Here is a 17,113-nt window from a genome sequence, read left to right on the forward strand (position 1 = left end):
CTTTCAGAACAGCAGCTGTCTGGATTTGGGTGAAGGAGAAGCTGGGGGGGTTTGGGCAAGTTTCTGCAGGGGGTGCTGAGATGTTGGCCTGGGTAGGGGTAGCCAGGTGGAAAGCATGGCCAGCTGTAGAAAAATGCTTATTGAAATGATCGATTATCATAGATTTATCGGTGGTGACAGTGTTTCCTTTGCTCAGTGCAGTGGGCAGCTGGGAGGAGGTGCTCTTATTCTCCATGGACTTTACAGTGTCCCAAAACTTTTTGGAATTAGTGCTACAGGACGCACATTTCTGTTTGAAAAAGCTAACCTTAGCTTTCCTAACTGACTGAGTATATTGAAGCTGTTCTGAGGGCAAAAGGGGGTGCAACTCAATATTACGAAGGTGTTCCTAATGATTTGTACACTTAGTGTTTACCCAGAGCAGTGATGTGCAGGAGGGAGGGAGAGGGCTAGTAAGTGGGATAACACATAGTTAGTGAGAGAAGCAGTGAGCTTGTTGGGCTCATGGGCCAACACGTGAGACGAGACGCCTGTCTAAGGAGAGCTGACTACAGTACAGTCTGTCTCTGCTAGAACCCCTCACTGCTCATCTCTCTCTCTCTCTTTTCTCTCTCCTCTTTGCTCAGCTGATGAAAGTGCTGAAAAGGGGCTTCCATGTTTATATGAGCATCTCAAAATCAGAGTCAGGAGTGTGGAACTCTGAATTTACAGAATGAATTTGTTACTTTTCCACTCTCAGAGCATACGTTTTTAACATTTGTCTGATGCTGCGAGGTGAGGTGCCTTGTGATTTGAAGATTCTACATAGAGATTAAAAGGTGTGTGTGTGTGTGTGTGTGTGTGTGTGTGTGTGTGTGTGTGTGTGTGTGTGTGTGTGTGTGTGTGTGTGTGTGTGCGCGCGCGCGCGTGCGAATTTCATAGAACCACACTATTAATTTTTCAAACAAGGTGAGGGTTATTTTCATTGTGAAGTACTTTGGGAGATTGGAATCAATTTTACATGGCCTAAATTCCCTGTAGCATCTCCGATGTCCCTAGACTCCTTACACAAAACATATTCAGGAAATGGATATCTCTTCATCCGACAGTAATGCTAAAGTACCACCAGACTTTCTCTTACATTTACAACACAATCATTTATTTACTTTCTCTTAATATTTTATACAGACTGCGGTAACCCAGCTTCTTGCACTACAACAGATCCCTCCTCTAATTCAAAAAAATCCTCTTCTCCTTACATCCCTCTCTCTTTTCCTCCCTCCCTCACCTGCTTCGTCAGCTCCTTCCTTCTCTTTAGAGGCCATCTCTCCAAATGAGGAGACCAGGGAAGGGCAGGGAGAAACAACAGAAGCGGACGAACAAGACAGGAACCAGTACAATTCTAAAACTGCTGACCTTTATCCTTTGTTTGTTTGTGTTTTTCCCTCACTCTCTTTATTCTCTCCGGTAAACAATTAAAAGTGGATCAGGAGCGAAGGTTCACCATCCCCTCGCAATCAGCCCTTCCCGTCTGCTGACGTGGGGGTTTGGTCCCCCCCCCCACCCCATTCCCCCAGGTGCCCCCCGTTGGCTTAGCTATACCACAACACCTAAAACAGCCTTTGATCTGAATTGACTGTGTGCAGTGCTGCCTGGTAAACAATGCTTTGTGATGAAATGAGCGCTGTAGTGTAAATCTGGTCCAAGTTGATCAAAGACTTTTTACGCTTTGATATGTTGTTTGCCCCTTGGGATTTGATCGGCCATCTTGGTCATTGTTTATAACAGAACTGGAATGGTTCACTTTAATATGCCTTGGTTTAGGTAAAAATCTGTCATTCTGCCCCTGAGCAAGGCAGATCCCACAGTTCCCCGGGCACCGAAGACATGGATTTCGATTAAGGCAGCCCTCCACACCTCTCTGATTCAGAGGGGTTGGGTTAAATGCGGAAGACACATTTCAGTTGAATGCATTCAGTTGTACAACTGACTAGGTATCCTCCTTTCTCTTCCCTTTCCCTTTTTCATCAGTTCCTACTAATGTTTAGTGGGTTATGGTTGTAGATATCAATTCCACCTGTGTTTCTGCTGGAAACAGACTGGTCAAAGGACAGTTTGGGCAGTATGATGTACATATCCACTCTTCAGAGATGTCTCATTATGAATGGTAAGCAGAGCAGCAAAACAAAGAGCTGGAACCAGGGACAGACTGGGACCACAAATCAGCCCTGGCATTTTCTAACACACCGGCCCATTTTTTGTGTCAAGGCCCTTAAACTGGCCCATTTGTTTCCTTGAGGCCCACATTATTAGCCAAATCATTATAATTCAGTGCAACAACTCCAATACAGACAGACCCACTGGGCTAAAGATATCCATCTTTAACCCAGTGGGTATGTCTGTATTGGGGTTGTTGCACTGAATTATAATGATTTGGATAATAATGTGGGCCTCGAGGAAGAAAATGGGCCGGTGTGTTAGAAATGCCAGGGCTGATTTGTGGTCCCAGTCTGCCCCTGGTTCCAGCTCTTTGTTTTGCTGCTCTGCTTACCATTCATAATGAGACATCTCTGAAGAGTGGATATGTACATCATAGAGTTGTTTTGCTTCCCTGGCTTTTTCTCATTTGCACTTCACATAATTTTCCTCTTTCACACAGAGGGAGTGTTTACTTGCTTGGAATGCTAACTAATGCTGTTTTCCACAGTTTGAGTTTCACCCAACTTCCTCTTCCTTCATCATCCTAACCTCCTGTTTCACCCCCGCTCTCTAGCACCCCAATGCAACGAGGCTGAGCCTTGTTCCGATCACTCCACATCCTTTTCCCAGTATTACACACACATTGTAAATGATTAGCCTACCTCGAGTGGATTATTACCCTTCTCCCGCTGTGCTCCTCAGCCCCAAATAGATTTTTGATCTGTGTTCATCAATTATCCGATGAGCGGCTTGTCGCCCCAACTGTACTCAGCCCATCCATGGTGTCCGCTCGCGTTTTTCAAGCACTAGATCAGTAGCCATAGAATTGCAGGGGATTAGCTATCTCTCTCAGAGCAGGAGAGCCGAGTGCTGTCAAGTTCATTTAGAGGTGGGGAAAATAGGTCTTTCAAATGCAAGTGATTTCCTTGCCGTTTTTCTTGCCTTTGACAATGTCCTATTGATTGGCACAAATCAGGGTCAAAAGAAAACCCTTCTGTTGGACAAAAAGCAAACATTTTCAAACCATTATGCTGTTAACCCTCAGGAAATTACGGAAGTCCAGAGAGGACATATGAATGAATAAAAAATGTGCTCGTTATGTCATAATCACGACAACAAAAGTTGTTTTGTTGAGATCACGAGAGAAACTCTCTAGGAGTAGACATATTAATGATAATTTAACAGCAGTGTCATAGTTAACCAGTTGCAGTATGACTCTACAAATATCTATTAGAGCATATCTGTTGTAAGAAGCCATGTGCTACTACTGTACAGACCGTGGCCTTCTTATCAAAGCTCCAGCAATTAAAGGCAAACAATGGCAAACTGAGGAATTACAAATTCCAAACAAACTGCATGCGTTACAGTATGTGTCTAGTCAATGAGATGATTTTATAACTAAATGAATTGCGAAGCTGTCCTTCAGCACCACATTTTGCCCACCATTTTTGGCTGAAATGACAAATAGACTGTAGCCTACATGAAGTGTTGTAGTATTTACAAACCACAAGTGATTCACTTCACCTGTTCTTCTATTTTTATTTGTATGTACTACTTGTTAATGTTGTATGTGACTGTTTTTGCTGCTATTGACAGGCCAACCTCCCTGTTAAAACTATTAAAGAGATTTGAGAGATTGGTAGTATGCAACCGCAGACCTCAATGTTAACTTTTCTTGCACTGAACATTCCACATTTAATCCATTTAAAATGGAAGTGCAACCACACGTTTATATCTTTCAAATTGGATTGTATTGGAGCCAAAACTGGAAGCCATCTATAGCTGACAGACATAATGCCATTTTTGCCTGAGTTAATGCCTGATCAAAATAAAAACAGAGGCACTGATGGCTCTGCTGCTTCAGCCATACCGTCAATCTATCGTCAATATGTCCACTCCTTTTTGTAGAGGTTATCTCGTGATTAAGCAACTTTTGTTATGTCGCGATCACGAGAAAATGATCTTGTGATCTCGCCAAAATGAGGGAATAATTGTTTTAATTCATTTGCCCTCTCTGGACTTCCTTGGAAATAGCCTCCTTAATTTTAAAGAGCTTTTTCCATTTTTATTGCTTCCACAACAACAAGGGAGTCAAACAGCCATGGCTTGACATACAGTCCCTTTGGAAAGTATTCAGACCCCTTGACTTTTTCCACTTTGTTACGTTACAGCCTTACTCTAAAATTGATTAAATTGTTTTTTCCCCTCATCAATCTACACACAGTACCCCATAATGACAAAGCAAACAAAAAACTGAAATATCACATAAGTATTCAGACCCCTTTACTCAGTACTTTGTTGAAGCACCTTTGGCAGTGATTACAGCCTCGAGTCTTCTTGGGTATGACGCAACAAGCTTGGCACACCTGTATTTGGGGAGTTTCTCGCATTCTCTGCAGATTCTCTCAAGCTCTGTCAGGTTGGATGGGGAGCGTCGCTGCACAGCTATTTTCAGGTCTCTCCAGAGATGTTTGATCAGGTTCAAGTCCGGGCTCTGGCTGGGCCACTCAAGGACATTCAGAGACTTGTGCCGAAGCCACTTCTGCGTTGTCTTGGCTGTGTGCTGAGGGTCATTGTCCTGTTGGAAGGTGAACCTTTGCTCCATTCATCTTTGCCTCTCTCCTGACCAGTCTCCCAGTCCCTGCCACTGAAAAACATTCCCACAGCATGATGCTGCCAAGACCATGCTTCACCCTAGGGATGGTGCCAGGTTTCCTCCAGATGTGACTCTTGGCATTCAGGCCAAAGAGTTCAATCTTGGTTTCATCAGACCAGAGAATCTTGTTTCTCATGGTTTGAGAGTCTTTAGGTGCCTTTTGGCAAACTCCAAATGGGCTGTCATGTGGCTTTTACTGAGGAGTGGCTTATGTCTTGCCACTCTACCATAAAGGCCTAATTGGTGGAGTGCTGCAGAGATGGTTGTCCTTCTGGAGAGTTCCTCTCCAAAGAGGAACTCTGTCACAGTGACCATCAGGTTCTTGGTCACCTCAATGACCAAGTCCCTTCTTCCCTGATTGCTCAGTTTGGCCGGGCGGACAGCTCTAGGAAGAGTCTTGGTGGTTCCAAACTTCTTCCATTTAAGAATGATGGAGGCCACTGTGTTCCTGGGGACCTTCAATGCTGCAGAATGTTTTTGGTACTCTTCCCCAGATCTGTGCCTCGACACAATCCTGTCTCGGAGCTCTACGGACAATTCCTTCAACCTTATGGCTTAGTTTTTGCTCTGACATGCACTTAAATAGACAGGTATGTGCCTTTCCAAATAATGTTCAATCAGTTGAATTTACAGGAGGACTCCAATCAAGTTGTAGAAACATCTCCAGGATGATCAATGGAAACAGGATGCACCTGAGCTCAATTTCCAGTCTCATAGCAAAGAGTCTGAATACTTATGTAAATAAGGTAATAACATTTCTAAAAACCTGTGTTCGCTTTGTCATTATGGGGTATTGTGATGTCATTATGGGGGTATTGTGTGTAGATTGATGAGGAAAATGTTTTATTTAATACATTTTAGAACACGGCTGTAACGTACAAAATGTGGAAAAGGTCTGAATAGTGAATACTTTCTGAAGGCACTGTATCAATAGTCTGGAGTAAGTAAGATGGGTATCACCTTTAGATTCCCCTGTTGCAGTAAAAAGGAAATATGAGAATTGCATAATGAAGTAGGATCTCCAAGCCCATTTTCTGAGTGAATAACCACATATTGTTTTGAATTATTCAACAGATTGGTTTTAGCCAGACACCAACTAAAGACCTTAAGCTAATGAGGCTAACGAGCAAAATTGTGTCAATCTTTTTCCACCCATGGAAAGTCCAGTTCAAGTAAATACACACAAGTCGTTTCATGCATTTTATTACAATGCTTTAAATCTTCTAAGCAAGATCCTAGTTTCCCACCAAAAATCACAAAATATAAACAGAGTACTGTATGGATTTGATATGGTAAACAAAATGTATCTCCACAAAAATGGTGAAGCAAAATCGTTATTGTACAAGCATGACAAGACAAAGGCATTTCACATAAACTGATACACAAACTGCAGTTAAAGTCTTGCAGAGGTTAGTGTTTCATTGAGTTTAGTACTATTTCATTCACATCCTGAGAGGGAGGGATAGTGCCCCTTCCTCTGCCTACTTAACCCTAGTACTGAACACCACCGAACACCAACCCTTACCTAACACCGGCCAACTCTGTTCATCAACAACAGAAAATATGCGACATTACAAACCAGAAAGGATGAGAGGGAATGAGAGAAAGAAAGTGTAGTTTGGTCCTCACCCAGACAATGGCACAATTCCACAGTCAGTTCTAGTGCAAAGTCATCCTGACTCCTGTAATCCTGACTCAATGTAATCGTAACTCGTCTCCTGTCCCATCAGCTCCACTGCTAAATGACGTCATTCAGATGACTAGTTGGACAGAGAGAGGAATTTCATGTTGCTTGCGTCGCCACGTGGCTGATGAAAGAGAGGAGAAGCAGTCCCTGTTCAATGATGATAGGAGGCAGCTTTGAAAGAGAAGAGAGAGTGGACAAATCCTTATGCACTATTTACAATCAAAGGCTTCTACATCCTTAACTTCAAGTGGAATAATACAATAATATCATACAATTTCAGAGCCGGGATGGGGGGGGTTGAACTTTCGGTCAACCGGTTCTGTTTCAGAGAGTCACACAGAGTCAGCAGGGAGAGCTGCAATGGGAGCCCTGCATGTGTTACTGTAAAGCGGTCCTGAAGTATAAAGTGCCTCTGCTGTATAAGACTTTGGAGTGGCTGCCTGCTGCAGTCCACACGCTTCTGGAGGGGTTTGGGGGTACACGGTGACCCCACACCCTCACCCCGTGGTCAGGTCTGAGTCGGGGGGTTCCAGGCTCTCAGCGATGTCCTCTAACTCGTCCAGCAGCTCTGAGAAGGAGGGTCTCCGAAACGCATCCATCTGAACCACAGGACAAGAGGACAACAAGCGTTAGCTTCTGCAGTAGATCGCACATGCAGGTCTTCCTCACACTCTTGTTATTGAGGTGGATTCTATTACCTGGATTCATTCAAAGCATGTTCAGATGCTGTCAAAGTGCATTCTAGCGCTACGCACAGGAACACAGACGCCTTTTAAATGGGATTTTCCAGACGATCATGGAGATGATAAACGCTGCGGATGTTGGTTCAAACTTAAATGACTTTTAAAAGCGACACCTAAATAAACGCAATGTGTTGGTCGGTCATACAACGTGTTTGAAATGAATCCTAAGTCTCTCAATTTCGTACAGGTGTTCTCACATTAACGCTCTCTCTCTGTCTCTGTCTGTCTGTGTCTGTCTCTCTCCCTCTGTCTCTCTCTGTATCTCTCTCTGTCTCTGTCTGTCTCTCTCCCTCTGTCTCTCTCTGTATCTCTCTCTCTCTCTCTCTCTCTCTCTCTCTGTCTGTCTGTCTGTGTCTGTCTCTCTCCCTCTGTCTCTCTCTGTATCTCTCTCTCTCTCTGTCTGTCTGTGTCTGTCTCTCTCCCTCTATCTCTCTCTCTCTCTCTCTCTCTGTCTGTCTGTCTGTCTGTCTGTCTGTCTGTCTGTCTGTCTGTCTGTCTGTCTGTCTGTCTGTCTGTCTCTCTCCCTCTGTCTCTCTCTGTATCTCTCTCTCTCTCTCTGTGTCTGTCTGTCTGTCTGTGTCTGTCTCTCTCCCTCTGTCTCTCTCTGTATCTCTCTCTCTCTCTCTGCCTGTCTGTGTCTGTCTCTCTCCCTCTGTCTCTCTCTGTATCTCTCTCTCTCTCTCTGTCTGTCTGTGTATCTCTCTCTCTCTCTCTGTCTGTCTGTCTGTGTCTGTCTCTCTCCCTCTGTATCTCTCTCTCTCTCTCTGTCTGTGTCTGTCTCTCCCCTCCCCTCCAGTCCACACTGACCAGACAGCAGTTGGCTGACAGCTCCAGGATGTGTCGTGGACAGCCCTGCACCATCTTACTGAAGGCCTCCATGTCTAGACCATAGTCCTGCAGAGAGAACAAACACGATGTCAAAAGCATTGTACACCATTTGTACAACAGGTGTGTGTATGGGGCCATAGATTATCACTAAGTAGTTACAGGTTAGAGAGCTAGATCAGATAACCAATGTCATGGCAAACAAGGAAAGTTATGAGACCACAACTATTGCTGTAGGCTACTGTTCACCCCACTTTTGATAACTGGGGACTACTGACGAATTTGCAGAACAAGTACTGTATGGATAGGATAACAGGGTGACTAACTGACCCTGCGGTCCTCCCACTTCCAATGACAAATGTCACAAAACAAAACAAATTTAAGTGAAACCTCAATGAGCACATTAAAGTCTCTCTCTGCTCCCGATGTCGACAGACAGGGACAATGTTACTGTCACTAATGGCCTAGCAACTGACAGTGCTATCAAGTCACTAGACTTGTGGACGTGTTTAACTATACTTGTGGGGACCACAGGAATAGTAAACATACCAAACTTTGACCAACTGGGGACATTTTGTTGGTCCCCACAATGTCAAATGCTACTTCTAGGGGGGTTAAGGTTCGAATGAATGTTAGAATTAGGTTTAAGGTTAGTTTTAGGGTTTTAGAACTAGGGTTAGGTTTAGGGTTAGGGTTAAGGTTAGGTTTTTGGGTTAATGTTAGGGTAAGGGTACAGGTTGTGTTTAGGGGTTAAGGAAGTGTGTGTGGGTTTGTGCGCCTGCGTGCGTGCGCCAGTGTATGCGTGTGTTTTGTGTTCACCCGTGTTCTGGGAAGGATCTCAGGATCTGCTGGGATCCGACCCAGAATCTCACACAGCATGATCCCAAAGGAGAAGACGTCCACCTGGAGAAAAGCAGTTATCTTGTTTACTCAAGTCCTACTTCCATTATTACATTGTTATGAATTACTACATGTGTTAAATGAACGTTAAATAGACAGTACAAAGTAGTGTACTAAACTGGGATGCAGAGAGTGTGTGTAGGCTACCAACCTTGCGGTCATAGGGTTCCCCTCTGAGCATCTCGGGGGCCATCCAGAAAGCAGATCCCACCAGAGACATCTTCCTCTCGGGGTCGTTGACCGGCAGTTCCACCATCACCTCTCTGGCCAGACCAAAGTCTGTCACCACCGCCTCCCTGCCCCGATACGTCTCCCGGATCAGACAGTTCTGAACACACAATGTTCAGACAACCGTTATATATATATATATATATATACACACACACGCACACAGTTCAGAATATTACTCCCAGGACTGGTCACTACTATCAAATCTATTTAAATTGACTATAAAGTTGACATAAAAATGTATACTTAAAGATGCACTATGCAGAAATGTTCTAGTTAATTTCAGTTTCTGTGACAAAACATGCAAGTATAGTGTAGAAAATCATTCTAGCATCTAAATCGCTGAGAAATATATTTTCCATAACCAAAAATATTGTATTTTCAGCTGTTAGAAGCTGGTGTACAAAACCGAAAGTAAAAAAGACACAAAAACGGGAAGCATAAAAATAGAGCACATTGCTTTCAATGAGAATGACAGATCAATAACTCACATTTCTACGTGAATTTTGTCAGGTCGCCCTAAAAGTTACATATTGCAGCTTGAAATGTACAGTAGATATTCATAGAGCTGGTGTTCACAAGAAACACAATCATTGAAGTCATACAGTAGTCACACCGCAGTGCAACATGTTGACCACAAGAGGTCAGTGTAACACTTCTACGTCCACATGACAAGGCAATATAAACATCATCCATTCAATAAACGTCTCTTTGCATTTGAGCCTAGAGGTAGCAACCTAATTCCATAGAAAGTATGTGTGTGTTTCTACAAAACACCTCTTTATTCAGTGTTGGAGTGCTGACAGGTATGACTTATCACTGTACTGGAGATCAAACCACAAGATTCTCAAATGTACAAAGAGGCACAGGGACGGAGAATAATAGAACACAGTCATAACATTGGATACAACTGTCAAAACACACTTAAGATGACTGATCTGCCTATGGCTCCTGCATTAAACAGTACCCATATGAAACCAGCTGGTTTAGCAGGCTGCCTCATAATCCGCTCTGAAACGTCCCTTCACCAGCCATCCTCTCTGAACATTGAATTATTGAGATGTGACCCGGGGGCCGAGGTGGCCATTTTGTTGTCCCGATACTAGTGATGACAGAGCGGAACAGTCATTTTCGACCAATAAGTCTGTGACAGTGATTTAGACTGTATCCGTATGTAGACCTATGGGTCAGTGGCTAGACAGAGATGATCAGTATCTGTGCTATATAAAACAGAGTATAGAGATCTCCATAACCTCTGTCCCTGATGCTGGTGGAGAGACTTGGCTGGTCCTAGTTAGAGCATGCAGGGTGTTTCCTGACACACCGTGGGCCTGTAATGACACAGCAATGGGAGGATCACAACCAAACAGCCCATCGTTATCTCACCACTGATGTGTTTTACCACCAAAGAGAGGAGTTTGGACTGTGATGGACAGATAATGAGAAAGAAAGACGTGTGTGTGTGTGTGTGTGTGTGTGTGTGTGTGTGTGTGCTTTGTATATAAACAACCCCCCTTTCATCGTGTTCACATACAGGGTTATCTAGGAGGTGGAATACACCCAACCTTAGCCCCTTCTTACTGGTACTATAGACTAGAGTCCTGTACAGGGGGTGTACTTGTACATCATGGTGCCTCACGCTACAGAAACAGGAGACAGGCTCCTGCCCTTTGTGCTGTTTTGGCTTGGACAAGGCTTACTTACTGACTGACTTACTGTATAATGTACATGTGCAGGAGTTGGGCCTGTCTGCAGCATGGTGGAACTACCTAATGAAGTAGGAATAGTTGCCATTTGCGATGCAGCCTTTGAGAAAGGCTTATTCTTATCCTTTCACATAGTTGTCCAGTGGAACTAAAACTGGCGATGAAGAACGCAAACCCTGGAGCTTGGCATTTGCGTTGTATACAGTGAAACAGTGAAAGGTTCAGTTCCGCGAAAGCTGGTGGAGGTCAAATCGGCATTAGGTTAGGTCCCTATCAGGAGGGTTTGTGTAGAGGGCAGATAGAATGGATATCTAAGGTGGCTCCACGGCTACGTGCTTGAGAAAATAGTCGGCTGACCCTAGTTATCTGATTTACAGATCAAGAAATAATCAGAAACATTTACTTTACTTGTCCTTGATACCTTCAATCAACTTCCAACTCACGTCTGATACATGGGAAAAAATGACGTCAAATGAAAGTGACGTGCTTTTTAAAAATTTTGGAGCCCAGATTGCATTAGTAAGGTACTTTGCTCTGGCACCACTGTAGTTATCTGTCCAGACATGACCCGAGCCCGACCGTGGTGTGTCTGTGTGTGTGTGTGTCTGTGTGTGTGTACCTTGGAGTTGAGGTCTCTGTGGTAGATGTTCTTGTAGTGCAGGTAAGTCATGCCTCTGCTGATGTCACAGGCCAGATCCACCTTCTCCCTCCAACCCAGAGACACGTCCTCCTGGGCCAAGAGGTCCTCCAGACAGCCCCCACTCACATACTGACAGCACAGAGAGAGGCTGCGTAAGAACCATAGATATCCTATATCCAAGGGTTATACATATACATGGCAATCTATTCCCTACAACAACCGTGACTACTGCCAGGTGCACAAATACAGAGGAGGGAATGTGCCCTTGAGATCCCTTACGTGTTTATATGTGCTATACCATATAGATCGTGTTTCTATGAGTTTTACACAGGCATACCAGTCTCTTCCCTTCCAACACTGCTACTATGGTGAGATGCACACATTTACTGAGAAGAAAACACATCTGCAATCGGTGATTATCAACACGATCACAACAAACAAACTGACAATCTTACCTCCAATATTGGATACAGCTTATCCTCCCGCACGCAGATTCCAAGATACCTAGGAAGAATCAGCAAACAGATGATAATAATAATAGTTAGCATTAGTATCACAATGTTAAGCTGTTTTTGCAACAACTACACATCTTCCTCTAAAAACAGGCATTTGTCATATATGTTGGACAGGGACTGACTTGACAATGTTGGGGTGTGAGAGCTTCCGCAGTAGACTGATCTCTCGTACGATGCTGTCCTGGTCCACGTCGTTCTTATAGATCTTGACCACCATCACCTTTCTTGTGGTACAGTGTGAAACCTAGACAACAGAGGGCGATATACTGTATTTTTACAGTGCCGTCCTTGCTCAGGTTTGATTGACAACAGTTGGCGCGATCTCACTATTCTGCATTTGTACAAGTTGTAAACAAGGCTGGATCTCTATGAACTGGAGCGAACGAGCAAAACAAACAGTGAATCGCTTCTTGTATACCAGCACAACACAAAAGCGTGCTAAAAATAGAACGACTTAAGCAACAGCCTTAACTTCCTGAGGTGATTAAAGTTTACTGCATCCTATTGTCTCTCTGTAAGGCAATACTGGTTCAGTGGTTCACCATGTGGCCTCCACAGTAGCATCCTCCACAGTAGCATCCTCTGTCTGCATCCCAAAAGGCACCCTATTCCCTATGTAGTGCACTACTTTAGACCGGTGCACTACATAGGGAATAGGGTGCAATTTGGGATTCAGCCTTTGACTGTTTGGCACAGGTTCTAGGAACCATCACTGGCTGACTGACTGCAAACTAATTACGCTCCTATCAGGACTGGGCTTTATATCGCCAAATCAAATAAATTTTTATTTGTCACATGTGCCGAATACAACAGGTGTAGACCTTACAGTGAAATGCTTACTTACAAACCCTTAACCAACAATGCAGTTTTAAGAAATAATAAGTGTTAAGAAAGTATTTACTAAATAAACTGAAGTAAACAATAAATAAATAAAATGAAAAATGAAAAAAATAAGAAAATAGAAAACGGGGTACCGGTACAGAGTCAATGTGCGGGGGCACAGGTCAGTCGAGGTAATTGAGGTAATATGTACATGTAGGTAGAGGTAAAGTAACTATGCATAGATAACAGAGAGTAGCAGCAGCGTAAAAATGGAAGGGGAGTGGTCCAGGAAGCCATTTGGTTAGCTGTTCAGGAGTCTTATGGCTTGGGGGTAGAAGCTGTTAACTTCTTTGGGTATCTGATATGGGCAGAAAGCTTAAATTCTTGTTAATCTAACTGTACTGTCCAATTTACAGTAGCTATTACAGTGAAAGAATACCATGCTATTGTTTGAGGAAAGTGCACAATTTTGAACATGAACAAATTATTAATAAACAAATTAGGCAATTTGGGCAGTCTTGACCGGAAATGCAATGGTTCATTGGATCAGTCTAAAACTTTGCACATACACTGCTGCCATCTAGTGGCCTAAATCTAATTTGCACCTGGGCTGGAATAATACATTATGGCCTTTCTCTTGCATTTCAAAGATAGTACAAAAAAAATACAAAACGGTTGTTTTTTTCTTCGTATTATCTTTTACCAGATCTATTGTGTTATATTCTACTACATTCCTTTCACATTTCCACAAACTTCAAAGTGTTTCCTTTCAAATGGTGCCAAGAACATGAAAATCGTTGCTTCAGGGCCTGAGCTTAAGGCAGTTAGATTTGGCTATGTCATTTTAGGCAAAATTGAAAAAAAGGAGCAGATCCTTAAGATTAAGAAGCCTTTTGGACCTAGACTTGGCGCTCCGGTACCGTGTTCTCTCTGTGCGGTAGCAGAGAGAACAGTCGATGACTAGGGTGGCTGGAGTCTTTGGCAATTTTTAGGGCGTTCCTCTGACACCGTCTGGTATAGAGGTGTGGACTGAGCACGCACCCCTGAGGGGCCCCTGTGTTGAGGATCGGCGTGGCAGATGTGTTGTTACCTACCCTTACCACCTGGGGGCGACCCGTCAGGAAGTCCAGGATCCAGTTGCCGAGGGAGGTGTTTAGTCCCAGGGTCCTTAGCTTAGTGATGAGCTTTGAGGGCACTATGGTGTTGAATGCTGAGCTGTAGTCAATGAATAGCATTCTCACATAGGTGTTCCTTTTGTCCAGATGGGAAAGGGCAGTGTGGAGTGCAACAGAGATTCCATCATCTGTGGATCTGTTAGGGCTGTATGCAAATTGGAGTGTGTCTAGGGTTTCTGGGATAATGGTGTTGATGTGAGCCATGACCAGCCTTCGAAAGCACTTCATGACTATAGACGTGAGTGCTACGGGTCGGTTACCTTGGTGTTCTTGGGCACAGGGACTATGGTGGTCTGCTTGAACCATGTTGGTATTACAGACTCGGTCAGGGACAGGTTGAAAATGTCAGTGAAGCCACTTGCCAGTTGGTCAGCGCATGCCCAGAGTACATGTCCTGGTAATCCGTCTGGCCCTGAGGCCTTGTGAATGTTGACCTGTTTAAAGGTCTTCTCACATTGGCTACGGAGAGCGTGATCACACAGTCGTCCCGAACAGCTGGTGCTCTCATGCATGCTTCAGTGTTGCTTGCCTTGAAGCGCGCATAGAAATAATTTAGCTCGTCTGGTAGGCTCGTGTCACTGGGCAATTCATGGCCGTGCTTCCCTTTGTAGTCCGTAATAGTTTGCAAGCCCTGCCACATCCGACGAGTGTCGGAGCTGGTGTAGAAGGATTCAATCTTAGTCCTGTATTGACGCTTTGCCTGTTTGATGGTTCGTCGGAGGGCATAGCGGGATTTATTATACGCGTCCGGGTTAGAGTCCTGCTCCTTGAAAGCATCAACTCTACCCTTTAGCTCAGTGCGGATGTTGCCTGTAATCCATGACTCCTGGTTGGGGTACTGTATGTACATACGGTCACTGTGGGGACGACATCATCGATGGACTTATTGATGAAGCCAGTGACTGATGTGGTGTACTCCTCAATGCCATCGAAAGAATCCCGGGACATATTCCAGTCTGTCCTAGCAAAACAGTCCTGTCACTTAGCATCTGCATCATCTGACCACTTCCGTATTGAGCGAGTCACTGGTACTTCCTGCTTCAGTTTTAGCTTGTAAGCAGGAATCGGGAGGAAAGAGTTATGGTCAGATTTACCAAATGGAGGGTGAGGGAGAGCTTTGTACGCATCTCTGTGTGTGGAGTAAAGGTGGTCGAGAGTTTTCTTCCCTCGGTTTGCACATTTAAACATGCTGGTAAAAAATGTAAGTTTCCCTGCATTAAGGTCCTCGGCTACTAGGAGTGCCGCCTCTGGATGAGCATTTATTTTTTCTTATGGCCTTATACAGCTTGTTGAGTGCAGTCTTAGTACCAGAAACGGTTTGTGGTGGTAACTAGACAGCTATGAAAAATATAGATAAACTCTCTTGGTATACAGTGTGGTCTACAGCTTATCATGAGAAACTCTACCTCAGGCGAGCAAAACCTAGAGACTAAATGACATTTTGTGCAACAGCTGTTATTGACAAATAGACACAGACCACCTCCCCACTGTTCTATCTTGCCGATGCACGGAAAACCCAGCCATCTGTATGTTATCCATGTCGTCATTCAGCCACGACTCGTGAAACGTAAGATACAGTAGTACAGTTTTTAATGTCCCGTTGGTAGGATAGTCTTGATCGGAGCTCATCCAGATTATTATGCAATGATTGCATGTTGGCTAATAGGACTGATGGTAGAGACGGGTTACCTACTCACTGTCTGATTCTCACAAGGCACCCCGACCTACGACCCCTATATCTCTGTCTCTTCTTCATGCGAATGATGGGTATTTGGGCCTTGTCCTGTGTCTGAAGTAAATCCCTTGCGTTCGACTCGTTAAAGACAAAATCTTTGTCCAGTATGAGGTGAGTACTCACTGTTCTGATATCCAAAAGCTCTTTTCGGTCATAAGAAACAGTGGCAGAAACATTATGTACAAAATAAGTTACAAATAACACGAGAAAAAACACGCACAACAGCTCAATTGGTTAGGAGACCGTAAAACGGCAGCCATCTCCTCCAGCGCCATTATCTCTGATCCTTATCTGAGCATCTGGGAGTTCCAGCTCAAGACAAACACGCTAACAATAGCAGGAAAGCCACGGTGGCCCTGCTACAATTGTGACCTGACATGGCCTCCAAGGAAAAGGACTAGGACTGTTGAAGACGCTGCCAGTGTTCAGTCATGATAATTTAAATGTTGTTCATTTGACTCTACAGACAGTACCTCACACCTAGACAGTATTAAGGGAACTTAAATTGTGTTCCTTTGTCTCGTGGGAATATGAATGCAGAGAAGAACATGTTTGCAGTGTAATTACTTGGGCATGTTGTGTCTGATGCTCTGAGGGGTGTTTAAGGGATCAGCCAAGGCATAATGTTGTCAGTTTTGACACCGGAGTTGGCAGTAGACAAAATGTAGGTTGCTCTTTGTATGGGACTGTATTGTATGTACAGTATGTATTCTGTTAAATATGTTGTAGTACACTTATCTGGATATGTGCCATATAAAGCTTGATGCCACTTTTGAAATATGCTGATTTAATGAGGTAATTGTAACTGAAACAAACATGGTAATTAATGGGAAGTAAATCATAGACTTCCACGCACACAAGCATACACATAAAAAAATTCCCAGCCATTTCCAAATGGAACAGGTCGTACCTTGTACACCTTGGAGAAGAAGCCACTCCCAATCAGCTCAGCACTGAAGTCTTCCCAGAATTCCAGCTTGCGGACGGCGGTGCGTAGCTTTTGCCATCGGTCCACCTGGCAGTAGGTGTCTGCTGCCTCTCCGAGCAGTGTGGGGCTGCTGGGTTCAGGGGTCACCTCCACCTCACACCTCATCCTAGACAGCTCGTCTGGTGAGGCACAGGGTCGCAGGGTCAGACACTTAGTCTCACTCACTATCCATATCCCAGTGTTAAAGCAATCAGGCACTAGAAATATCTCCACGCTCTCCTTCAACCCAATTTAGAAATCTTGGAGACTAGTAAACATGAGAGAAAAAGGCTTTTGAAAAAGAAAATAGATTTCATCTTTAAGTAAAGTGGGAGC

At 44.0% G+C, this 17,113-nt stretch overlaps 1 protein-coding gene across 1 annotated transcript; it reads right to left on the reverse strand.

Annotated features, from left to right (window-relative positions):
• Positions 1 to 6,040: 6,040 nt before the first annotated feature.
• LOC120021733 (dual specificity testis-specific protein kinase 2-like) lies at positions 6,041 to 16,911 on the reverse strand. Its single transcript, XM_038965577.1, has 8 exons — positions 16,721 to 16,911; positions 12,201 to 12,322; positions 12,019 to 12,067; positions 11,543 to 11,692; positions 9,141 to 9,317; positions 8,909 to 8,992; positions 8,072 to 8,158; positions 6,041 to 7,120 (listed from the first exon to the last, which is right to left on the reverse strand). Exons 1-8 carry the CDS (start codon positions 16,901 to 16,903, stop codon positions 7,019 to 7,021), a joined length of 954 nt encoding a protein of 317 aa, XP_038821505.1. The 5' UTR covers positions 16,904 to 16,911; the 3' UTR covers positions 6,041 to 7,018.
• Between the last annotated feature and the right edge of the window lie 202 nt (positions 16,912 to 17,113).

Source organism: Salvelinus namaycush, chromosome 26, assembly GCF_016432855.1.
Source record: "Salvelinus namaycush isolate Seneca chromosome 26, SaNama_1.0, whole genome shotgun sequence".
NCBI classification, from domain to species: domain Eukaryota; kingdom Metazoa; phylum Chordata; class Actinopteri; order Salmoniformes; family Salmonidae; genus Salvelinus; species Salvelinus namaycush.

What these genes read in the sequence shown, in the direction of transcription:
- LOC120021733 (XM_038965577.1), bottom strand. Translation starts at nt 16,903, where the DNA reads ATGAGGTGTGAGGTGGAGGTGACCCCTGAACCCAGCAGCCCCACACTG. An exon ending in ACAGAGACCTCAACTCCAAG is followed by an intron (nt 9,318 to 11,542) that starts GTACACACACAC and finishes TTGTGTGTTCAG; the next exon opens with AACTGTCTGATCCGGGAGAC. An exon ending in TGTCAGCCAACTGCTGTCTG is followed by an intron (nt 7,121 to 8,071) that starts GTCAGTGTGGAC and finishes CCTGTGGTTCAG; the next exon opens with ATGGATGCGTTTCGGAGACC.